The sequence below is a fragment of the Manacus candei genome, unplaced genomic scaffold (assembly GCF_025592945.1).
Source record: "Manacus candei isolate 608988 ecotype Guabito, Panama unplaced genomic scaffold, ASM2559294v1 h1tg000051l, whole genome shotgun sequence".
In the NCBI taxonomy this organism is placed as follows: domain Eukaryota; kingdom Metazoa; phylum Chordata; class Aves; order Passeriformes; family Pipridae; genus Manacus; species Manacus candei.
Genome location: NW_026138099.1, coordinates 5,211,017 through 5,237,242, shown reverse-complemented (window position 1 = coordinate 5,237,242; position 26,226 = coordinate 5,211,017). Strand labels below are relative to the sequence as shown.

At 42.4% G+C, this 26,226-nt stretch overlaps 2 protein-coding genes across 4 annotated transcripts in view; one reads left to right on the top strand and one right to left on the bottom strand.

The window, feature by feature from the left end:
* The window catches only part of LOC127477273 (uncharacterized), a 702,414-nt gene that overhangs the window by 629,099 nt on the left and 47,089 nt on the right, over positions 1 to 26,226 (bottom strand). The window lies entirely within an intron of this gene.
* SH3GL2 (SH3 domain containing GRB2 like 2, endophilin A1) overlaps positions 1,365 to 26,226 on the top strand; it is a 101,375-nt gene continuing 76,513 nt past the window's right edge. Inside the window, exon 1 of the mRNA XM_051801493.1 lies at positions 1,365 to 1,536. Coding sequence (XP_051657453.1) covers positions 1,492 to 1,536 — 45 coding nt within the window. The 5' untranslated portion in view covers positions 1,365 to 1,491. The remainder of the gene's footprint in view (positions 1,537 to 26,226) is intronic.

The following is a 26,226-nucleotide window of genomic DNA, read 5'->3' as shown; positions in this document are numbered from 1 at the left end:
GGAGGTTGAGGTACCCTCTGATCTTGTGAATCTGTTGCTGAAAGGTCTCCTTATGAGACGCTGACAGACAGTCGGACACTAGAGTCTCAACTTTCCTGGGGGACCGATGAGCAAACACCTGAACTCCCACCTTTCATGTGACACCCACATTCGAGATCTTTTCCTTCACTGCAAGTCACTTCCAAGACCTGTGAAAGAGTGTATCAGTGCAGCCTGGTGAGGTGCAACAAGCCTGCATGGAGCACCATGGCATGCCCATATAGATTTTAGAAACAGCTTTAGGTGCTTCTGAAAATGCAGTTGCCACATCAACTACCTTGAGTGATCAGTGTTTGTTGTGATGGAATTACAACACCAAAGTAGCATGGCTGCTTTCAGACAGCTGACAAGAGCTTTCTGTGAGTGTACATCTCGATTGTGCTAATTTGCAGCACATGCAGTGACTGTCCAGCCTGCTGAGATGGATCATTTTGTTTGCATCACATTGTTCACGTTGTTTAGTCTTTGGCTGGCAGAGCCTAATAATTACTAATTACTGTTCTGCTAGTGCTTATAACACTGAACTGCTAAAGTACATGACTTTTATCTGTGTTTTAGGCTTTTACTCTCCAGCCAACAGCCACACCAGCAGGCTGGAATGGGCAGGCTTTAGATTTGCTTTTCTATGCACCACTGACATTGTGATGAAAGAAGAAAACAGCACTTGTTGCGGGATCCCAATTAGCCGCGGTTCGACTACCATCCACCGAGGAACGATCAGGCCAAAGACACTGGTATGTCTGGCTAGACACTGGCATGACACTGGCTAGAAATGTTTCTTCAGGAATCTGGACCACGTTGATATTCCCTCTGCTACCGCTTTCCTCTCTTGCCCCCATTACTGCTCCGCCAACTTCTTCCCTTCGGGATTATTTCCGCGGATGATGTCTCCCGGGTACAGGCGTCCCGCTCCCTGCCGGGTAGGACGCTGAGGCGAGGTCCGCGCAGGGAGAGGAGGACCGAGAAGCCCTACGCCCGTGACCCAGACGGACGCGGCGGGGCACGGGTGCTCCCCCCGAGAGTGTCCGCACGGGACGAGCGCGGGTTCCACCGCTGGACGTGCGTGTGCGAGAGCTGCCCACCGAACGGTGCTGCGGGGCAGGGTGCCCGGGCGGGCGGTAGTGCGGTAGTGCAGCAGCGGCGGTACAGCGGCGGCACAGCGGCGGCACAGCGGCGGCACAGCGGCGGCACAGCAGCGCCGGTACAGCGGCGGCGCTGCGGGCCCCGGAGCCGCGGAGCCGCGCGTACGGGGGCACCTGGCGGCGGGGGCGGGCAGGAGGCGGCGCGTCCCGCCCTGACGTCACAGCGCTCCGGCCCCGCCGCCTGACAGCCTGCGCCGGGCGCTGTGAGGGAGGCAGCGAGAGCGCCCCGGCTGAGCGGCGGCGGGACCTCTGCGGCTCGCCTCGGCTCGGCTCGCTCGGCTCCGCACGGCTGCAGCGCGCCGCCCTCGCCATGTCGGTGGCCGGGCTGAAGAAACAGTTCCACAAAGCCACGCAGGTACCGCGCCCCCTCCCCGCGCGTGAGTCGGTGCCGCCGCGATGCGCTCGGCTACGACCGGCCTGTGCGTGGGCGGGCACGGGTGCGTGCAGGTGTGGCCTGGGCGCCCTGCGCGCGGATTTCCATCCGAGTGCTCGGCGAGTGGGATCGCGGATGTTGTGGCCGGTCGTGCGTGATGAGCGTGCGTGCGAGGCGGTGTGAGCGTCTGCAGGGGTGTGCGTGTGCGCCAGTGGTCACGGCTCCGCGTGAGCGGGAAGGGTTTTGCGTATGGATGCGCACGGGAGGGGCTGGCTCTGCTCGGGTGTCCCTGGGTGCGCGGTGCACGGCTGCCGAGGGCCGCCCCCGGCCCAGCCCCGTCCGCGCTGCGGCAGCGGGCAGGATCTGCCGGGGTGCGGGAGCAGCTGCTGGGATGCCCTGTCCTCTCCGCCTGGAGTCCGAGGGGATGGCTGCTGGGGCAAATACCCGCTCTGGCCCTCGAACCTTCCCTGCCGAGGGCTGTGCGCTGTGTTTCCATAGGCATTCCTGACTTTGGGAAAAGAGCAATAAACATGACCTTTTTGTTTTCTGGGCTAGACTACAGCTGAAATCCGAATAATGAAGTTTGGTTCTGTTGCTTTAGGCATGGTGTGATACTGCAGGAAGGTCAGGGTGGATGTTCCACCAGTCTTTGAGTTATTTTATAATACAAAGTCTATGTGTTATTGTCTGCAAGGGTACAATTCCTGAATCAGCGTGCTTTGGGCAAAAATCTAAAATGGTTTCATAGACGTCAAGAGAACTGCTTTGGATTTAGAGATCTGACATCAAGACCTGTGCAATATGCCTTTTTTTTTGGTTTGCAACTAAATACAAAATCTCCAATTATTTTCTATTAATTGCTATTGCAGGCATCTTGAGGTAGCAGTCTTGGTCACTGCAAGCAGTCTGTCATGCAGGTCACTGCAAACAGTCTGTAGGTGCAGGCACACAAGATACATTCTGCTGTTATGCTTTTCAACACCCATGTATTTCTCCTTCTCATGCATCTCTTGTGCAATATGGGGAGATGTTCCCTGAAAGAATGATCCTTAATACGAGTATTTGTCCAAATTCTGATTTTCAATACCTGGCAGTTACACCAGTACCTATTATGTTGTAGCCAGGTGGGGGTTGGTCTCTTCTCCCCGGCAACCAGCAGCAGGACAAGAGGGCACGATCTGAAGCTCTACCAGGGGAAGTTTAGGTTGGATATTAGGAAGAAATTCTTTACAGAGAGAGTAATCAGACATTGGAATGGATTGCCCAGGGAGATGGTGGATTCACTGTTCCTGGAGGTTTTTAAGATGAGACTGGATGTGGCACTTAGTGCCGTGGTCTAGTAACCACGGTGGTGTTGGATCAAGGGTTGGACTTGATGATCTTGGAGGTCTTTTCCAAACCAGTTGATTCTATGATTCTATGATTATGACTCTGAATGCAATAGGTTATGTCAAGTTCCAGCACAGGCACATGCAGGCATTGAATGACATTGTATCTCACTTTTAATGCCAGATTGTGTTGCATCATTGGTAAAATAAGTCTTACAAGAAAACTACTGTACTCCGAACAGATCAGTAAGGAGCAGTTAGGGGGGTCTGAGCCCACCCTGCAGTACCCATCTGCTGCTACTACTCCTGTTGTTTCTACTGCTGCTGCCTACAGTGCCATCAGAAGGCTAGGAATCATCATTACTGCAGAGTTCTGGTACTGAAAATAAGAATTTCAGTGTCTATGTCATCCACATTTAAGAAGGAGGCAAGCTGAAGTTCACTTGTGGATACCAGAAGTCTTGGTTCTCCATTATTGTAAGCTAATGAGAATGCATCTGCAGCAGCAGAGATAAACATCTTTTTTTCCGGGAGCATGGTGTGAAAGGTCTGTGCGTGCTGTTTTGTCCTTCAGATGACACTCTCACACTGATTGTCAGCAACACTGTCATCTGGAAGGAAGGAAGAGTTTTAGCTGTCTGGAAAAAAAATATTAAGTCTCTGATGCCAGATTTAGCAGCCTGGCATCTGATGACCTAGGGATTTTTGGCCTCAGCCTTGACTTTCACAGCTTGTTTCATGCAGGCCATGAATACACATTCATGTATGAGAATGACTCACAAGTATGTTGCAAGACAAAACTGTTTATTGGCTTCTTTGCAGTATGAGTGAGAAATCCAGGATTTAGCTATGATAACATTGATTTAAGGAGTAATTCTTTAGCTAGTGATTAACCCCCAGGTGAAATATAGATTGTCGGTGTGAATGAAGCTTCCCAAATAGAACCAAACAAATTGGTAGTTTTAAAAATTCTTAATTATTAATTTGGTTCTTACTCATGTTTATGTATATGATGTGCTGTCATAATAGAGTCTTAATTCATATCAGGAACAAGTTATTTCTCATCATTTCTCAGCTTGCTCTGTCCTTTAACCCAGTTTAGCATTGTAAAGTCTTGAATTCTCTGGTTTGATTTCTTTCTATCTTTAATGCTATTATTCTTGTTGTAACAATAGTACCCTGTAAACAAGTAGAGTTTATGAGTGTTCAATACTATTAATACATAATACCATTCCAGTGAGAAGTATAAATCTGTGATACAATTTAAATGTTATAGATAAGGTTTTGTTTCATTCAGAAGTCTTCTTTCCATAAATCAACTTAAAATATTATGACTTCCACATTGTTTTATACAATGTAGGCATTTTATTTAAATTAATAATTCTTTTACTTGTAATATGTCAAACTAACCTGCATGAAGTGCTGCCACTTCAGAAGCCGTGCTGAAGAACTTAATGCCTGTCAAATTCCATGCACCAACTGCAACGGCAGTGAGTCATTGAAAAGCAGAAGGATACTTCACGCCTTCTAGAATGAGTGGTGTGTTCACCCGTCTGTCTTTCAGGAAAACTTTTATGGTTTTGCCTCTGTGCAGCATCATGAAGTTTAGAAGAACTATTCCTGACTTTGTAAAAGCAGGGTGAGTCTGGAAGTTGTGACATTAATACAGAATTGCAAGATGCTAGATTGACCAGTATGGAGCAGGTTAGATTATTCATTTAATTCTATTATCCACAGAGCACCTAAGAAGGAGAAATAACCCCATTTGAATGTTAACTGTGCTGCTGCAAATCTGTAAGACATCCTGGAGTTAAGAAGATTGCACTAAAGAGTACTTTTCCAGAAATGAGCAACCAAGTGTTGTGCTGCCAAATGGTCCCTTTTATTTAGACATGCAGACTCCTTTCCGTTAGTGCTATGTCAGTGCGACTGGGAGAATATTGCTTCTACAGGTTTGTGTACAGTTTTAAAACTACCACAATCACTATGGGTGATACCAGTTTGACAGTCTGGGGCATTTAAATAGAGTTGTTTTAAAATAGCATGAGCTTTGTTTCCACATCAGTGCTTTCATTGCATAATATGGTTCTTGTGAGGCATAGTCAAAACTAAGCTTTCAGAAAGTAATAATTTCATAGGGAAAGAGATGAACAAAAATTCTGGGAATGGCTGCATCCGATGTTCCCCTGGAAACCACTGAATAAATGTGACTGACATTTAAATAGCAATCTGAATGTGGTGGTTTGAACCAGAAGCCTGTAATATTTAAAAGCCTGTTTATTTCCTGCCGCTGTATTCTTTTTTTGATACAACATGATTTAATTTATCTCAACACCAAGACAAAATTAACCAGTTTATACAGTTTTATAGAGAAAAAGGGTTGATACTGAAAGAAACATCTGAAGAAATTACTTCCACTCCACTTATCATTTTCAGTAGCTTGTTAGATGCCCTGACTTTTAGGTGGAAAGTACTGTGCTTCCCTCTTTAACAAGGCAGCCTGTGAATTGCCCAGTAAGAGAATGACCCTGGTGACTAATAAGAAGCAAATGAAACTCCTGCCTTGCTATGCTATTACCCACGAAATTCTGTGGCTTTCATAGGAATTCTGCATTGATTCAGAGCTGTCTACCTAGGTTCATTTGTAAAAAAGAGAACATTAGGGTTGAGGCAGGGTTGAAGTTGAGTTTGAAAACATTGATAATCTGTTTAGAAAGTGTCCTGACAGAGTGTCTGCTTATTATCATAAAACGCAGAAATCTTCTGAACATGTGCATCACCACAAACTTGGAGCAGTTCCATTGAAATCAGTAGGAATATGAGTATGATGGAAATTAATCTCCTGGTCAAACAATTTCTATACTGTGATTCATCTCTCTGAATGTTTTTTTAATTCCTTGGTCAGAAGTATGTAAAATGTTTTTTTTTAACTGGAATATGTGAAGCAATCCTTCTTCACATGTGAAGTGATTTATGCACTTGCTAGACTCTTAAACTGCAACTAACCAATTGTTACTGTTCCATGTTATCAATATTTTCCTAAATCCCTGGCAACCTTGTATTCAAAATATATTCCTGACTGTCCCACAGTGTTGAGTGGGATCTGTGCGTGTGTGCAGGCTAGGCTTTTCCAGTGATAGGGCATCACCTGCCTTTTCCAACTCACTGTGATTGAAACTAGACTCACAGTAGGTCTACTTATCTCCTTCCCATGTTTCCTCTCAGCCTCATCCACCAAATTATGATCAGTTTCTGTCTTTGTAGGTAGATATGCGAGTTGGTCTGGGAAGTTGGACAATGCTGTATTTTTCCTAGTGGGAATGCTGCACTTTGTGTTGCTATGTCGAACTTAATGAACTGCCTTCTCATGTGGTGTGAAAACTTGTGAGCAAGCTGAGGAAGGAGGAAGGAGAGTCATTTGCAGGCTGGTGTGGCTCTGAGGATAGTGCCCCAACAGGCTGCTAGAAACCTCTCTTTAAGAGGCATGCACCAGGGCAGTCTGTTGGTGTGTCTCAGTACAAAGTGGTACTTTTTGAGGTCAAGGAAAGGGAGCAAATTTTTTATCTGGAAATAAAGACTATTTTGGGGAAAAATATTCACTTAGCTGTGGAGGGAGTTATTTCCACAGCAGGTAGGGAAATTCCTTTGGTTTGTACACTCTAACTTGATTGCCAGATACATTGTTCACATTTGGCATAATTCCCATGTGTCCTTTTATTGATATTACATAATTGAAAGGATGAAAAATTGACTTTAACCTAAATTGCCCTTTAGTTGGATACTTTGTAAGCTTTCTGAGTTGTTGGTGGCTTAAACAGTTTGCTTCAGTTAAAAACCCTGTTTCTGAATCTGATTGAAGGAACTGCTTCTTTGTGTGCAAAAAAGGTAATTTTTTTTTTTTTTGGTGAGGAATTCTCAAGCATCTGTAATCATAGTATCTTTCCACCTGATGTGTGCACTTTATGTTTTTATGTGAGTATATAAAAGCTGGAGCCCTGAATGACACACATCTGTAAGTTTTCTCCCAGCAGTCTCTGGAATCAAAGAATATCTGGATGCTGTGCTCAAAACACAGCCTGCATCAGATTTTTGTTTCAAATCTTGACTTCCATTTTAACTGGATGTGTTACACAGCAAGGAAGAACTGGCTGCTCTTGGTCATTCATGCAAAACAGTGTCTTTAATTTTTAAATGTGCCCCCGTGACTAGCATACTGATTGATAGCATGCTTCAGAAAAGTGCTGAAGCAGCATAAGCAGGTTTAATCAAAACAGATTTTGCAGAGGTTACTGTGCAGGAGATTCTGTAGTTTTATGTAGCTGTCAATTGAAAATTTCTTGTGAAGGGTGGAGGGTCAAGAATCTTGAACACTGTCATGACCTAGTAGTGTGACCGTGAAATCTTTGGCTTTTATAAACTCAAAAGGAGGGGAGGAGTTGAAAATCTGCTTTGCAGGCCATAAGGAGCTGTTACCACTCTGTGAATACATCTGAAGAGAAACCGTATGGACAGCATTTAGTGGGAAATGCCCTGATGAAGCAGGCTCGTGGCCCGCTTCCCAGTGAAAGTCTGTGGTATGCTCAAGGGCAGCCAAAATATCCTCCACACAACCTTTTCTCCTAGAACTAAAAACTCTTCCTTTTGTTTCTTTCCAGAAATTTCTGTGACTCTTGTTCTTAATTTCTTCTCATGTAGTGGCCCTTGATGGCCCATGGTGGTGCTGATCCTTTCTTAAATATATGATATTTATGATAATAAATATATAATATCTTTAGATGAATGAAAGCCAAGCTACAGCATGGTATTATTGTGATGATGTTTGCTATGGCAGAATTACCTAGCCTTTGGTTCTTACCTAATCCTACACTTAATCTTGGAGGCAAAATAGTAGCTTTTTTGTAATCTGAGGTTATAGCACATGTCACAGGAATCCATCCAGTCCATCATAGAAGTGCTAAGAGTTGTTTTTGTTTCTCTCAAAGCAGAAAAAAAAAGAGGGAAATTCATATTTACTGTGCTAACATTTTTCACAAGTTTTCACTTCATGGAGGCTCTACAGACCTACATGGCAGAAAATTAAAAATCATAAGTGGTTGTTTGAAGTTTACTGTGAATGGAAACCACTGTGGTGGAGCTGAACAGAGTGATTCATGGATATGTAGTTATACTTGATGTAGTAGTGATGATGCTCTCGTGTCTGTGATGGAAGCCATATCTTTATAACTAAAGAGCTTTGAAAAAAATTTTCTGTTCTGTAGACTGAAATTGTAGTGAAGTAGTTGTTGCAGCATCTCATGGTTCACACCAAGGGGCAGCAGTTTGCTCTTACTTTCTTTGCCTAATGCCAAAAAGAAGTATTATTTGATCCCAGCAAAGGTGCTGCTGAGGCAGCAGCAGTGTAACCTTGCTAGTGGCAGCCTCTAAAGTCTGTTTCATGTCATGCCAGAGGGCCTCCTGAAAGGAGAAATTCAGCCACTGGTTCAGCTAATGGACCTGTCACTGGGGGAGGGCTGGTGAATTGAATGCACATGTGTTTCAGAACAGATAGGTGCCACTAGCTGGGATCCTTGTCAGCATTGATGTAATTTTCATCGGGCTGTGAAAAGGGGATACTCTACTGAATCCTTCATAAGCAGAAGTTCTAAAATAGAGAAAAATGTTGTCTTTGCCCCCCCTTTTCCCCCTCTATTTTGATGGCAGCAGAACACTTCACACTGTTAAAATATTTACATCTACCTCTGCCGCCTTCATAGTTTTGGGAATTTCAGTTCCATTTTTTAGCAATTTGTGGTTTTATATATCAAATGTTATTCTTTTCCCTTGCCTAAATTCCAGTTTCTGTTGGCTGCAAAAGGTCTTTAAATGTGAACAGTTTATCTAAGCATTTTGATGTAGGCCTTGTTTTTCATATTTGTGTTAAGAAATTCAGTGAGTATTGAGCAAAAAAAATGAGGACACAATTTATTTTCCAGTTTCAAGTGTTCTTAAGCACTAGACATCACTTTTGTTCTGCTTCTGGGGGGAAGAGTGCAACCACAATGAAATAGGATAGCATAACATGTTCCAAACAAGACCAAAGTTGTATTTTTTTCTCCAGAAAGAAAATTTTCCTGCAAATCATTGTTGATTTCATCTTTATGACTTTAAGTATACTGACAGGACTTGTATACTTTAAGTATACTGACTCTTTAAAGCAGCACTAGCCAATTAGATAGTTTTGCTGAGTTCTGTTCCAGTCTGTACACTTTTCAGCTTCAAGGTATGTGCCAGAAATTCCCATTCATGCAAAATCAATCTAGATGCAGTAAAACAGTTAATAATTCATAAAGTATAAATGTCAAAAATAGTGTTTGCCTTTCCCGATGAGTCACTTATCTGTCTTGGAAAGTTAATCTATGGGCTGAATTTGAAGTGCTGCAGTTTTACAGTTATAATTCTGCAGTGGATGGGTTTCTTTCTGCGAGTAGAAGAACAGCTTTTCAACTTAATTGATTTTGTTTGGAAAGGGATTTGAGGACATCACACTTAAGGCACATCCTTCCATTGCAAGAAAGTGCACAGAACTAATTCACCAGGTGGATTTGTATTTCTCTGGGAATCCTACCTTTGTCATACAAGCACAGTTAGTTAGAACTGAGTCTTGTTTCACTTGAAGTGAAAGGAGGTTTCAGTGCTTAGAGGGAGGTCCTAATTGAGTATTCTGTTGATTGTTTCATGCCATTTCTTACACTGGCCAGGAATGAATGGAATTTGATTTTATTTTCCACTGTTATGAAAGGAATTAAGAACTTTTAAAACAAAACTGAGGCATGAAGAATGTTCAACAATATGCTAACATTTTTAGGAACCAAAAAACCTGTAACACTTGAAATAAGACACCAAAGCTCTACAGCCTCTGGAGGGTATTCTGCTGGAGTAATATACCAAAAAGGAAGATATGTGAGGATGAAAGACTGTGGAGGTCCACAACAGGAATTCCTGAAAACTGAGCAGAGGTAAATTCTCTGCTGTATGTATGGATGACTGACTAGAGGCAGAAGGAATGGCAGATATTACTGAATGAAGCTAGCACTTGGTATTTCCTGCTTCATTAACCTATTTCAAGGATCCTCAGTTCCTGATCTGGAAACAGTGATACTGTGTATTGTTCCAGTCCAAGAGAAAAGATGACAGTGTTCCCAAAACTTTATGTTTTGTGCGTGGAAAGTCTCCCCAGTGCTGACTGCCAAAGTTCTGCTAGATTTTGATCAGCAAAGTCCCTGCTTCAAATTGATGACTCATTCAAACAGTTAAGTGAAGCTCAAAACTCTCTCAGGCAGAAGCTGAACTCTGGGTTAGTCTATTCCTGGGGCTCCCTGTAGTGCTGTGACGTCTGTGCTGGTGCCTAGGGTGCTGTGAGTGACAAAGTACATAGTCAGGCTACAAAGGCAGAATGCAGTAACACTTACTGGCTATACAGAGGTATGGCCTTTCAAGATAAAAGTCAAGATTGTCCAAGTTTGTCTTGCTTCTCTATAACTCTGAGGGAGGTGGGAGACCCTGTTACTTTAATGTGAGAAAGCATTACTGCATGCTTAGACAACAGTGCCAGTACATCTGTACAAAAGGAACTACTCTTCTGCTCTCTGCTGCTCAGTGCATATCGTAAATTATGTATATATTCTTCTTCCTCAGAACAATGTAAATCTCTGGACATATGTGTGGTTGTGGTGCTTGAGGTCTCAAAAGCCTCAACTTCAGGAGCTGGAGTTTTGGCTGTCTTGTTTCTTGATTTACAACCTAAATGTACTGGACAAGAAAGCAGCCAAGCATGCTTGGGTTGAATTTCTGACTGGGGCCTACTGGTTCCACTGCAGAATCTATTTTAATAATAAAATAATTACCTGAGATAAAAACAAATTGGAATGTGGATGGAATTCGATTTGAAAATATCTACCAGACTATAGGAGTAAATTCAGTGATGCCCAAGGGCTGGCCTTACCCTCATTTCTGTTGCTGTAATTTGGGTTCTGGTATGCTAATTGCTGATTTACTCCTCTCGTCTCAAGACCACTTCCCAAAACATACATTAAAATCAGCTATATTGGATTTCTGCCAACTTTTATAACATGAAGGCAGTCTTCTTGAACATATTTGAAAGCTTCCCTAGAGACACACAGATATGGTACTGTTTTATCTTGTCACTTGTGAAAGACTTTCTCTCTCTTCTTGCACAGCACATAGGAGCAAAAGAGATTTGAAAATTTAATGAAGCTGCAATAAAACATCCTATTCTAGTTCCATATTTTTCTCATTTGTGTTTGCACATTAACTACATGTGTGTCCAGGGAAAATTTTTGGCCTACAAACAGATTCACTGCTGCAGACTCTTTTTTCTGATTTTCTCCTGATATTTCTTTAAAACCTTTGTGAACTATTGTTATGGAAAATTGTATTTCCTTTAAATGCAGTATTAATTGGCTTGTAATAAAATAAAAATTGGGAAGCTAAATTAAGCAGCTGGGGAAGAAGCCATTGATGTCAAATGAACTTTTTGTTAAAGAATGAAAATCAAATCAGGAGTACAAGCAACATCCCTATGGATGGCTGAACCAGAGGACTCAGAGCTTGAAACTTAAGGCTTCTGAGATCATGTGATGGAACAGGTAGCAGGGAGCCAGCAAGAGGGAAGAGTGTGTCCAGATGTTGAATTTGCATGCTGTGTATTAGTAATTTGATTAGCACTACACTGAGAGCTTAACAGAAGAGCATATAAGGAATATTATGATTTTTTTTTCTATAATGCCACATCATGCTGCATCATGGTAGGACAGCACACTGTGTCTGTATTACTGTCAGAAGTCATCAAGTGTGTGGGGTGTCCCTTTCCTGGCTCAAAGTATCCATTGTTGTCTTTGAGAGTGACTGAGCTTGTGGTTATAGATTTAAGATGTGAAATGCTGAAGCTTAGCAACACTAAGAAGCATGGATGAGCTACTGGCAACTTGCTTCCTAGTATTCCCACGTGGGAGCTGAAAATGCTTTGAAATGCTGTTGCCCTGTTTTTGCTTGCATGGGCTTGCCTTGGAGGTTAGTTTCTATACATTTAAGAAGAAAGTAGCCATTGCTAGGTGCCCAATGCTAGGCTATGGGGAAGTGTTGAGGGAAACATATAGGAAGTCTCTCCTATCCTGTCACAAATAAGCCTAAGTCTCTAACAAAATATCCCAGGGAGGAGTGAAAGGGGGGGGAGGAAGAGGGAGAGAAAATAAAGCATATTTACAGCAACTTTTGTTTTCTGCTGCAACCTTCCCAAGCCTGTGCTAGGAGGAAAAGGTCTGCAGTGCACTCTTCTGCACCCATTTCTCTTCTCACGTTTCTGCTGCAAAGTGACCAGGAGAGCAGAAAACATGACTTTTGGCTCTTGTTCCATGCCAGCCTTTGACATCTGAGGAATTTATGGTGGGATTTGTGGGCTTGTTTCCTCTGCACCATCTCAGTGTGACCAAGGAGCTAAGACTTAAGGAATTCATTCATTGTGAGTATGATTGTGACTTCTTGGCTCTACTGAAATAACATGTTTGGTTTGCAGGCTGGAAATGTTGGGGTTTGTGCTGATACCTTATTTATTTTTAAATGGTATGAGTCCTGTTACTAACAACTGCTCTAAATTATGATGCATAACCAACATTTACAGAAATTTTGCCAGTATTTTCCTTCTATGGAGACTTCAGGCAAATGTACGGTGGAGATGACCTGGTTGTTAATGGGAGATATTCACTAATGTCTGTGCTATATGCCTTTATTCAGCAGCAAGAAAACATTCTGCAGACTAAATGCTGCTGTTTTGGGGTATTTTGGTCATTTATTTTGTCTTAAGTGTTCAGGAGTAATTTTTAACAGAGTTTTTTGTTGTTTGCTTTTTGTTTGGTTTTTTTTTTTAATAGTATTTTAGCAGCATATAATCCAAAACATTAAGGAGACGCTACAGAATCCAGACATTTTAAAAATAGTAGTGCTGACTCCTTTTTTCTTCTTTACTGAATTGCCTTGGCTTTATGGTTTAAATTTTCAGTTCTATCAAGGGCAAAACCTAGCGTTTTGTTATAACTATATGTTTGTAAAACTTAAGAGTTTTGAGGGGGTAACAACATATAGCAGCAGACAGATGATGGGCATTGCAAAGACCTGTCAATAATTCCTTTGAGCTATATTGTTTCCTTAAAGTTTACCTCCGTTGAGAGCTGTTCTGGTTTAAAATGTGTGCCATGTATTTGACTGTGCTTTTGTGCCCCTCCCTCTTGCTTGCTTTCCGATAGAGTGATGCAGCAGCTGACCTGAATTTCTGAGGCAGTGTCTATGTTGGAAAGTCACACAGTGCAAAAGGGTTGTGAAAACTGCAGGAAGCAGTCCTCCTGGTCCAGGAGGGCTTTTCTATACCATGTCAATATTTAAAATTTTGTTTTCACACAGCTGTGAAAAGCTCTATGTTCAGCTGATGGGCTGACTTGAGTTTTAAATTTAGTAAATTGCTTGGCTCCTACTAACTCACTTTGCAAGCAAGGGTGTAGGTAGATACAAGAAGGAAAGTAGCATCATCCACAGAGAAAAGAAGTCATGTAGATTTATGGATCAAGAGGGTTGTATTTTAAGAAATAGTGTAGTAGTGAGCAGATGTGGCAAAGCAGGTTTCTTTACCTTCATCATGTTTTAAAGAACTAGATTGTATCCTCTGAGGCATGGACCTACATGGGGAGTGTTACAGAAACATGACCTACTAAGAGACCAGGATGTAACTCCTGAAAAACTCACTGGTGCTCTTGGTAATACTGCTGTCTTACCATCAAGGAATGTCATCTTCAGCAGATCTGAGATACTCAGTGTAGTGGTTTGAACTAGGTTTTCCCCCTGAAGCTAAAAAAAGTAGTAAAACCCCAGGGGGTGGTAAACCCCTGGAAGTTTTGAAGTTTTGTCCAATGGGCGCTCCTGCAAAATGTAAACATACCACAAGCAAACGGAAGAGAAGAGTTGTAGTTTGGTTGTTGTAGGAGAGGTGACCATGTTGTGAGCCACGAGGAAGGGGCTCGGAGCCCCTTGGAGGGCTCTGCCCCCTCCAGCCCCGGCTGGGGGGACTGCAGAGACTTGGAACAGTGTTAGACTGTTTGTAGTTAAGCTGGGAGATGTTTTCTCCACTGTGGGCAGCGGAGACAGAGCAGAAGCAGAGATGCAGCATCCAGAGGCTATGACTGAAAGCCAACTGATAAGAACTGAACCGGAGAAACAGCAGAAACAGCATGCAACTGAGTAAGGAAGATACCGAGTTGTCTCGGAGAGCCGAGAAAAAGAGTCAGCAGCAGAGCTACAGAGTTTTGGGGATAAGAACTGAACCAGACCCCCCCCTAACTCCTTTGAGACCTCCAGGAGAGGAGGGACATGGACTCCTATTAAGGAGAAGAGTCTTGGACATGCAGCACTAGAGAGAGAAGCTCAAAAGACATCTTGGAGCTGGACCGAGATGGCCAGATGGAATGCAGAGGGGGTGACCTTGCTCCCCCCACCACTGCTGCCAAGGTGGCAGCCTGAGGCAGAGCACAGGAGCTCTGCAAAGGGGAATCTGAATTCCCTGAAGATACCAGACTGTCACGAAGACCCCCTATACGTCGTGATATGACCGTGGTGGAACGACCTTTGTCTGGGGTGACGTAGCCCACGGAAGACCCCTTTACCTACATCAAGGGGCTGAGAGAGGCTTGGAGGCCTCCCTTGTGAGTGCTGGCAGAAATCCAGCTATCAGCTGCTGCATGTGGAGAGGACAGATGACTGCTGCTGTAGAAGGTACTTCTGCTTAGAGACTGGAAGGGATCTGTCCTTCTTCCCTCCTGGACTTTTATTTGGAGGGGAGAAGAGATCCGATCCATTGTAAATACTTATGTCATGGTAGAGATAGTTGTGATCGTGTGTATAATGTATTATAATATTTATTTGTACAGTCATTGTAATATATTCCCTTTCCCCCATTTGGAGTCTGGTGTGTTTTGTCTGGAAAAAAACCCATCTCACATTAGATTGAGATGTGACAGGGGGCTAGGACTAGGGAATTAGATTTTGGGGCTATCTCAAACCATGACACTCAGTACCATGGTACAGCACTGATTGGTCACATCTCCTAGGTTTGGATCATGCAAACGTAGGAGTCTGGTGAGGAACTACTTCTATGCTCCATTGTGAGCTTTTATATCTGCCATAGTTGGCCTAAGAAGTAAAGGATCCTTAACCACTCTTTTTCTATGCACCCAGCCATAAACTAGGCAGTGTATAATTGTCATAACTAAAGGACCTCCACTGTCAGTGTAAGCTCTGCTGGGAATTCCTCTCCCTGCTTTGCATCACTTTTGTTTCAACAATATGACAAAGCTGTGACACTGGAAAAACAGCTGCAAACTCCTGAGGAAACTGAATTCATGATCTCTTGGTATGCCAAAGAGGATGGCTGTTGTCGACACAGCCCTGAGGGCAAATATCTGTTTGTCTTGTTGTTTATTGCTGTTACATATCTCTTTGGTTTTTGCTGATAGGAGCCATTGTCCTCATGCAACCAGAACCCAATGATTATGATCTTGCCTTGGGTCTTGCTGGTCTTGCTGCCAAGGCATGCTGTATAATTCCTGATTTGCTAATTTACCCAAGTGTGCAGTGCTTGTGAGCTGCCATATTTGTCTCTTGTCAGTCATTTGACACACACTGTTTTAAAACTACACTTTTCAAATTAGATAGACCTGCCAGCTGAGGTTTTTGCTGTTGATCAGTTAATCAGTGGGAATGAAAAATCTGATGGCTTTAATCTACACTCAATAGGCAAAGCTAATTTTAGGAACTTTAACATCTTAGGTGAGTATGAGAACTCCCTGTACTCTGCGTCACTGAAGAAGTGAGAGCATGATACCTCCTGGCCTTTGGGGGCTTATATTTCTAGGCACTTCTAGTAAAGCAATGCACTTCATCAGAGCCACATTGCATAAATTTAATTGCCTTTCAATTCTTCGTTTGCATTGCAGCTTATTTGTTGCTTTCCCCTCAGACTGCTATAGGTCATGCTACAAATAACTATAAAGATAGGAGTATCCCAGTGGCATCCTACATATACACCCAGCCCTCTACTAGTGTCCTTGCTGCTGTGAGGACAAAACCAGACTGTGACAAACACATCCTTTATACAAATCCCCATACGTTTCCTTTGTACTGAATATATAAATATACTAACTTGGTATGCACAGTTTTATAGTTTGATTGCTTGAGTCATGTCATGAAAAGTAGCTGTCCCACTGAAACTAACCCAGCTTTGCCTGTTATCAGATGTCTTGGCAGTTGTCTGCTTTTGAGGTGATGTGTATGTGGCAATTACTCTTCCTCTCTTCTGGTCCTTGTCCTCTCTCAGGAACTGTGAAGCTCTCAGGAGCCATATGCATTACTTGTACTTGCCTTTTTTTACACTACAAATGTATTTGTTTTTATAGCAGTTCTTCTGTCTACATAACCTTCACTTTTCCTGCTAATTTCACCTCCTCATGGTCTGCGGAAAGATCTGTGAGTCAGTCTCTGCTTCTCTGCATTTGGAGATGAATTTAAAATTCTTGAATCCAATTAGAGTCTCCCCATAGACGTCAAAGCCTTTTTCATTTCATGTTCTTCTACTTTACTTGTCCTTGTGGAACTAGCAATGAAATTACTGTGGTGCATCCCTATTCACAGACCTGTATATGATTATGTATCAAGCACTCCCAGCCATAAGGGATGTGCATGTTATACTCAGACAAAGGAGATACATGCTTTTGTGTATATGTCTGTTTTTTTCATGTGTCACTGTAGGAGATACTTAGATGTAGACATCCTGCCTTTGGTAATCTGAAGTTCCTCTTTGAGCAATGAAGTGGCTGGCCAGAGAAATTGACGAGCTATTGTTACCATTTGACCAGTGCAAAGTATCTGGAAATGGTGCTTCCCTTGTATATATGTGAAAATAAAGGGTTGAATGTGGATACTAGGAGAAAAGATATCAGCAAGCTTTTTGTAGCAAACTTAACCTGAGCATTACCCTACTTCAAATCAAGGGATGAAAGTGGCTTCTGAAGTAATGATTAGTATTTTATGTTGCATATCCAAGTTGCAAATTATGGTAGTTTAATGAGACAAGCACTGCTATTTTGATATATAGCATAATCAGCTGTGAATATTTAAAAGTCATGAGGTCAGCCATTATTATATGGAGAGGCTGAATTTAAAAGCATGAGTTAAAAAAATTTGGACTGGTTTTGTATTGTTCTTGATTTGAAATTTTGGGTGTTCATGATTCTAAACCTTTCAACAATTGCAGGGGCCAATGTTTACTTTAAAAGTCCATTAAATAAACATTTTCAAGTAAATCATTTGCCTCAATGTTCTGGAGCTTTTAGGAAAACAATAAATAAAATTACGATGTTTCAAAGTAATAAAACCCCAGATGTTTCAAAATCAATAAATTCCTCCATAGACTTAGTATACAGCCTTTTCTTTCCATTGTTGGCATTGAGATAATGACCTTCCCAGCAAGTGACCTCAACTACTCCTTGTAAGTCTTGCCCTCAAGACCTTTCACCACCTCCTATGACCACACTCTTACGGTCTGATGTCCTACTTGTACTGAGCTGCCCAAAGCTGCACACAGGAGGTGAGGCCTCACCCACCAATGCAGAGCAGAGTGGGGCCAACTGGTGATGCTTTGCCTGATGCCCCCCAGGACATGGTTGGCCCTCCTGGCTGCCAGGGCACTGCTGACTCAGATTCAACTTGCAATCAACCCTCATATCTTTCCATGGGGCTGATTTCCAGGCTCTTCTCTCCCAGCTTGTATGAATAACCAGGATTACCCCATTCCAGGTAGAGAATCCAGCACTTACTCTTGTTAAAGTTCAAATGATTGGTGATTGCCCAGCTTTCTAGTTTATCCATATCTCTCCATAAGGCCTTTCTACCTTCTAGAGAGTCCACAGCTCCTCCTGTTTTAGTAATATCAGCAAACTTCTTTTTATCTACCTTTGATTTCTGTGTCCAGATAATTTATAAAAACACTAAGGAGCACTTGCCCTAAAATTGAGCCCAGGTGAACCCCTAGGGTGACTGTCTGCCAGACTGATTTTAACCCCATTTACTATAAGCTGGACCCATCTGTCAATTTCTCATTCAACAGGTTATAGACTTTCCAAGCTGCATGCTGGGCATTTGTCCAGAAGGGTACTGTGAGAGACAATGTCAAAATCATTGGTAATGAGTGCTTTAATTAAGTACTACACATCACATCCTCTCCATTATGTAATATGTTTTTAACTATTTATATTCACAACAGAGCATGAAACTTACTTAACCAGTCCCTAAGACTGTTAAGTAAATTATTCTTGAGTCCTCTGTAAAGTTTCCTTTAAATCTCACCTCCTCTAGTTTACTCTGTGAATTGTTTTCCCATGTCTAAAACTGCAGAGATGACTCATATGCGCTGGGTGATATCTTGACCCCAATGAAGTAGTTTTATAAAAACAGCAATGCTGTAACTTGGTTTTTCTGCACTGAGTAGAGGCAGTCAGCTGCAGATACTCGGCCTACAGGGTGTTGTTCAGTGGCAGAGGGAAAGGGAGGCTCTGGCAAAACAAAGATCACTGTACTGATATGGGAATATTAGTATATGGCTGTGATAAATAACTGTGATTGCTGTATTAACAATACCCTTGGGATTAAAGCCACTATAAAGCCCTTACAGTAAAACAAACTGTAGAAGAAAAAACTGCTTTGCTACGAAAGAGGAAAATGGCTTCTTTCACCAGAGGTCTGGAGGTCAGGAGTCAAGTCAGTTCCCAACCAACACTTAGCTGTGTTAGGGCAAATACGCAGTGTAGATCTGCCAGAAGTGGAGGGTGTGAAAAAGGACAGAAGCTTGGTCACATAGCGTTATTCATAGAATCATAGAATCATAGAATCAGCTGGGTTGGAAGGGACCTTCGAGATCATCAAGTCCGACCCTTGATCCACTACCGCTGCGGTTACTAGACCATGGCACTATTTTAAGAAACTGAAGTTGCTTAAGAACGAGGAGAAGAAAATCAACAAAACCCTGGCTTAAAAACTGCTTGAAACACAAACTGAAACTTCTGTGCCCCAATGAAATGTTTATAAGGACTTCATATTGTCTACATCCCAGGGATAAATGTAGCAGTTTATCAACACTTGACAAAATTTTGTGAAAATGTGTATTTTTGAGGAAAACCCACTCCATTCTATAGATGGTATTAAAACCGTTCTTTTTGCTAGTGAACTTATATTTCATTTAGACGTTCAGAAAATACCTAATCCCCAGCACATATTTGTGCTTTAAATATATCACAATCGAAGAGTTCACAACAGTCTTTTCTCTGCCTTGCCACCCTGTGGCAATGAACTGGAAGCAGTGATTCATTGGACACATATCCCAAGATTTCTTTGCTGAAAGTTGACAAGGCAAGTTGGGTGATCTCAGTGGTAAGGGTGTCCTTGCCATTGTAGTTCCTGATAAATCTCTTTGAGAGAGATAAGTTGTCATTAGGGCTACAGCAAATTCATAAAGAGGAGTGTTATGCTATTGAGATGAATTTTAGACTGCTGATGTGATGATGTGCTAGGAAACACAGCGACAATTTCTCGGCTGTGGTAATCCCACACTCATACACACTGTGCAAGGTACCGAACAGGTTTTTGTAGATGGCCTTTAGAAACTTTTTCATTCAGCTTAACGTGATCATGTATGGTATATTAGGATAATTCTGAGTTAAGCTTGGGATATGATTCTAAAAGACTTTGGGCTCTCAGTCCATAAAGTCTTTGTTCAACATACCAACAGTATGTCTGCTGACATTTCAGTACACTCTTAGAAAATAATCTGACTTGTTCCTTGTCACAAAGCCAGGACATGGAAAAGACTTTGTTTCGGTCATATAGGGCTGGATCCCTTCTGTAATTGAAAGTGGTGGGGAAAGTTGCAGTTGTCTTCCATGACATGGAGATCAGTCTTGAACTGAGTGTGGGCTAATTGGAAATGAAGAAGTTTTTATTTTGTTACCAACTTCCCCAGACTTCTCATAGTCTGATCTGTCTCTCTTGTAACTTGAGAGTGTGGTGGCACAGACAAACAGTGAGAGGATCTCAATATTCACTGGTAGCCTGAAAATGTCTTAGGGACAAATTTATTTAACTGGCATTTTATTACATCAAAAAATGTGTCCTAATATTTGGTGTGTTTTCGGTGCTGACTACAAGAGTGGCTAGAGCTTTGAACAGTGATATGAATTGAGACTCCCTGAAGAGAACAGTGACATGGTCAGTGTAAGTGTGTTGTTCGATATTTATTTTCCGTTTAAACCTCACCCTCTGGTATAAAAAATTAGTAACACTTTGCTGTTTGGACATGGCATTTTTAGGGTACAGAAAAAACAGCTACACTTCCTTATGCTTTCTATTCCTTGACCACATCACTATTGGTAGCTTGGAAGCAGAAGCACTTGGGAACTTGCAGTCAGATAAAGTGGTTTCCTGCAATGATTCACTGAAGGAAAAGAAGATCTCTGCAATATTTTGCCTCTCTTTGTATTTCTGGCTGTAAGTGAATGAACTTCACCTGCAAGACTATGTCTTAAAATGAAAATATCACTTTTTCAGTGTAAATTGGTCAATTGATTCTGTGTGGATATAAACAGAGGAAGACTTATTACAGTCTCAGCCAGAGCCCTTGGCTCTGGCTCCTGCTTAAATGGTGATTACTGTTGTGGCTGACAGTTGGGTGACTAAATGAGGAACATCCATGACTAAAGGTGCGAGATGGTTCAGGTTAATCTTGGATCTGGAGGCTCCCTGTCTGGGGTTATATGGTTTACATGATGCAGAGATAGGGGGTAGGAAGGAGCCATCATTATTGGATCAGAGCGAATCATTTTGTTCATCCCTTCAAAAAAAGTTGTACTCTTTTTAATGGTGGCTGGCTCAAACAAGGATAAACCCGGAGATTATGCCAACAGAAAAACATTGCAACTGTTTTTCTAAGAGGCACAAGTCGTTCAATTCCTGGTGAGCTGTACTTAGAACACATTTTTTTTTTTGTAGAGGGTTTGTCAGCATGCTCATCTTCAAATAGTCAAATGTACTGTTGAGGCTGTATCAGCAGCACTAATTAACACATTCTCTCCTGCTAGGAATTAAAGCAACAATGCTGAACTCTTCTAAACTCATTTCTCAAAGACCCACATTAGATGTTTGCGTAGATTTGTTTTTAGGGTGTTGAGCAGCATGTCAGTGTTGTTAGGAAAATTTTAAAGATGGCACCTATGTTGCCTGCAATGTCTGTGCCTGTATAAAGTTTATTTCTTGTGTCTCTCACTGTGACCACCCTTTTGCCTGTGTTTGGTGTGATGTGAGATGGCTCGAGGTGGGGGGTTGCTCGCTGGGGAGTGTGGCACTGCATACCCAGGCAGCTGGGAACTCCCTAGAGACTTCAGCACAGTGTCTTCAGGCCCCCACTTAACAAATTTCATTTACATCAGTTATAAGTGCTGAGGGAGGAGGGGGGCAAGGGAGATGCACTTTACTCCATGTCTGGCCCTTTCCAGTTGGTTTAAGAGTATTACAGTGCTTATATAACACTTCTGTTGCAGTGTCCGGGGAGGCATGGGCATCACATCATGTGCAGGAGGTTGCTTGATCAGAGAAATTCTGGCTTATGAGCCCTTGTTGGGCAGCCTTGCCCCCTACCCTCCTAAACTGATTTGTTGTCAGCTCATGAAGCAGTGCAAGCTCCTTTTATTCTCTCGGTTTGTCTGATAGGACGTTAAGACTGTTTTTAGTCACAGGGTATGATAAGCTCTATGTGGCTTATCCGTAGGTTACATAATGTCCCACAAACACAGTCTGGGGTCTCAGTTGGTCTTGGGCTGTCTGTGCCACTCCTGTCATGGCTTATATTTATCTATTTGTTTAGAAACAACTCATCCATTTCATATGGTCTTATGTAAAAGATGCTAAGGACAACTCTTAAGAAGCCAAGACATTTAGAATAAGCCCTTTTTTCCATTATTACTATTTTTTATTTACAAGGCTGCATACATGGAAAGTGAAAAGATTAGATAATGAAATATTATATTGTCAAGTGTTTTGCAGTTTCTGAACTTTCATGTACCTTGGTGAGACTCAGATTTTGCCTGAAATGTTTCTAGTTGTTTTTGATTAAATACTAAATACTAATGATTTCTATTATACTTTCAAAATATTTAAGAACATCTTTGTTACCATAAGCTGACATGCTATTCAGTAGTAGTCTCCTGAGTTCTTGGATAATTGACTTAAAGATCATCATTAAAATTTAACCGTGACAGGATTTTTAAGCTTTTTTTTTGGTGTGCTTTATGAGCTCTGTCTTTTGACGTTTAAAAGATCTGTTCAATAAAAGTGAACTAAAATCGGATAGTGCTGCAGGTATTTGTGAACTTTATATCCCTTCTGTAGTTCATCTGTCTTATTTTCTTTATTAAGCACTGTTTTTTAAGGCAACTTCAGTATTTTCTTAAAGTGGTCAAAGCCTGCTTAGAAGACTTTTACTCTTAGTTAAAAAAATGAGAACAATAGGAATGGAAAGATTTTTACTGAGTGATATTATGCTGCTTGGATACTGTTGAAGACATTTTTCCTGCAAGAAGCTTGTATGTAGAAATATTTTTTTTCTCCAACTTGATATACACTGGCACATTTTGACAAAATACTGTTTCTGAAATATGTTTCTTGCAAATACAGCATTTTATGATATATGTCGTTACTACTGTAATGACAATGAGGGGAAGGCCGGGGATGTAGCCTACCTGGTCTTCAGCAAAGCCTTGACAGTCTCCCATAGCATATTCCTGGAAAAGCTGGCAGCTCACGGTTTGGACAGGGGCACTGTCCACTCGGTTAAGAACTGGCTGGATGGCCAGGCCCAGAGAGTGGTAGCGAATGGTGTTACGTCCAGTTGGCAGCCAGTCACTAGTGGTGTCCCCCAGGGATCAGTGTTGGTCCCAGTCCTGTTCAGTATCTTTACTGATGATGTGGATGAGGGGATTGAGTGTACCCTTAGTAAATTAGAGGATGACACCAAGTTGGGTGGGAGTGTCAATCTATTGGAGGGTAGAAAGGCTCTGCAGAGGGTTCTGGACAGGCTGGATCAATGGGCCGAGACCAACAGCATGAGGTTCAACAAGGCCAAGTGCTGGGTCCTGCACTTTGGCCATAACAGTCCCAGACAGCACCGCAGGTTGGGGAAAGAGTGGCTGGAAATCTGCCCAGGAAAGGACTGAGAGGTGCTGTTTGGCAGGTGGTTGAACATGAGCCAGCAGTGTGCCCAGGTGGCCAAGAAGGCCGGTGGCATCCTGGCTTGTGATCGTCCCCCTGCCTTTGGCACTGGTGAGGCTGCACCTTGAGTACTGTGTCCAGTTCTGGGCCCCTCACTTCAAGAAGGACACCGAGGTGCTAGAGCGAGTCCAGAGAAGGATTAGAAAGCTGGTGAAGAGTTTGGAGCACAGGTCTTGTGAGGAGTGGCTGGGGAGCTGGGGTTATTCAACCTGGAGAAGAGAAGGCTAAGGGGTGACCTCATCACTCTCTGCAACTACCTGAAAGGAGATTGTATCCAGGTGGAGGTTGGCCTCTTCTCCCAGGCAACTAGAGACAGGATGAGAGGACATGGGGGAGGACATGCATCGGGGGAGATTTAGGTTGGGAAGGATTATCAGATATTGGAATGGGCTGCCCAGGTATGTCTGTGGAGGTGGTTAAGGAAAGACTGGATGTGGCACTTAATGCCGTGCTCTAGTTGACATGATGGTGTTCAGTCATGGGTTGGACTCAGTGATCTCAGATCTTTTCCAACCTAATTGGTTCTGTGATTCTGTGATAATACGAGTATCAACCTTGACAACGTCCCTTTAAATATGTGGGCTTTTTCTGTTTTCTTTAGTCATGTCTCCTGCTTTCTAATCTACTAGAAAATGATGCTTCAGAGACAGATCGCAATACCAGTGTGAATACTGTGAAAGATCATCATGGCCAGGCTTCGCAAACGAAGATTTGGGAAGGTCTCTACCCATGTTTGTTACAAGCACGTTGGTGGCTAAAAAGGCCAATACGAGACAGGCACATCTGGTTGCAAAAGGCACAGCAGAAAGACTCCTTAGGTGGTAAATTCTGCAAGGTACGATTCTTTCTGCGTTGTCTCTTCTCCTCAAGAGTGATCCTGCGTGTGTTCTCAAAAACATCAGCAGTGTTATAAATAGTGTGTCTCCAGACCTCCCGATTGGAGGCCAGAGTAGACCAGTTATGTTGATCAATATGGCCAAGGCTGAGATGTTGTTTCAGGGAGTCCTTGTATCTTCTCTTCAGGGCTCCTCTCATGTGGCAGCCAGTGGCAAGTTCACCATAGAGCGGGATCTTAGGGAGGTGATGGTCCTTCATCCTTGAGACATGTCCTGCCCAACACAGCTGTGTTCTCAGCAACATGGCCTCAATACTTGTGACTGCTGCTTGTTCTAGAACAGATGTATTGGTCACATAATCTGACCAGTGGATGTTTAGGATTGTACGGAGGCAGCATTGATGGAAGCGTTCTAGGAGACGCAGATGGTGGCGGTAGATGACCCATGATTCAGATCCATATAAGAGAGTAGACAGCACAATGGCTCTGTAAACACTGATCTTTGTACTTTCCTTCAAGTGTTTATTTCACCAAACTCTTTTTATGAAGCTTTCCGATGGCACTATATGCCTTTGCTAACCTGTTGTCTCTCTCTCCATCAATCTTACCATCCAAGGAGATGAGGCTACCTAGGTAATTAAACTGCTGGACTGATTTGAGCTCTGATTGGCCAATGGTGATATGGGGATGATGGAAGACTTCCTGAGGTGCAGGTTGGTAGAGAACTTCTGTCTTCTTTAAGCTGACTTCCAGCCCAAAGAGCTCAGCAGCGTCTGCAAAACAGGAGGTTAGACGCTGCAGAGCTGCTTCTGTGTGGGCAACAAGGGCGGCGTCATCAGCATAAAGCAGCTCCCGGACAAGATGATTTAAGGTCTTGGTGTGGGCCTTCAGTCACCTTAGGTTGAAAAGGCTTCCATCAGTACGGTATCGAATGTAGATACCGTCCTGATCATCGAGGTCTGCCGTGGCCCTTTGGAGCATCATGCTGAAGATTGTGAATAGGGTTGGTGCGAGAACGCAGCCTTGGTTCACATCACTAGTTGTTAGAAAGGGCTCAGAAAGTGCATCACCATATCTGACTTGGCCGTGCTGATCCTCATGGAGTGAGATGATCATTTTAAGGAACTTGGGGGGACAACCTAAGTGTTCCAAAATATCTGAGAATCTGCTAATGCAATACAATAAGTTAACCAGTAGTCAGCAAATTAGTAGTGTACAGCAAACATTTCTTCCTCCCAGGATTGTTTCCATTGCAGTCATAAGCAATGATAGAGCAGTAACTAAAATGGTGAATAATGTTTCAAAAGATCTTTTCATCATGTTTTGACAGATGAACTTTAGATAGCTGTAATACTAGTGTGCGTTGGGAAAGTACAGTATTTAAATGGAAGTGGATTACTTACCTTTGAAGGCATACCTGTGAACTTTCAGTGGTGTGAAATGAGTGTCATGAATATACTACTTTCTGTATGAAAGAGAATATAGCTGTGTAGAAAAGCTTCTGTTATGCAGATGCTGTTAAAAGCATTGTGATTCTAGGGAAATGCCACTAGAAGTTAAACTAGAAAAATAAAAACTTGTGATAAAAAATCATTAGCATGCTGTAATTTATCTGATTCTCAGAGCCAGAAACCAGTAAATACAGGAAAGATTATTTGTTTCCATTTCTGAATATACTTTGCAAGCCACAGTTGCACTGAAGCGACATTCTAACTTGTCAGGAATGGACTCATGGTACTCTGATTCTTAAGATTTTAATTGGCCTATTAATTGATGCTTTGAATACAATTTATCAGTGTTCAAGCATGTAGATATAAAATTTACAGATGAGATATTTCAAAAGGAACTATAATGATTGCACAAGAAAAGATGAATGAATGGTGAGGATGTGAAAGGTCTTAAAAGAGGAAGTTCAAGTCATAAAAGGTTCTGTCCATAGAGGAAAAAATGCCATCACTTAGGCTTTGAGGCACCACATACCATCACAGGTGCTGCATTTTTGTGCAGAACTATTGATTTAGCCATGGAATAGTTTTAGTTAGTCACTCCAAAATTGGTTAATATCTTCTACAAATAAATAAACTGCAATAAAGCAGTTGG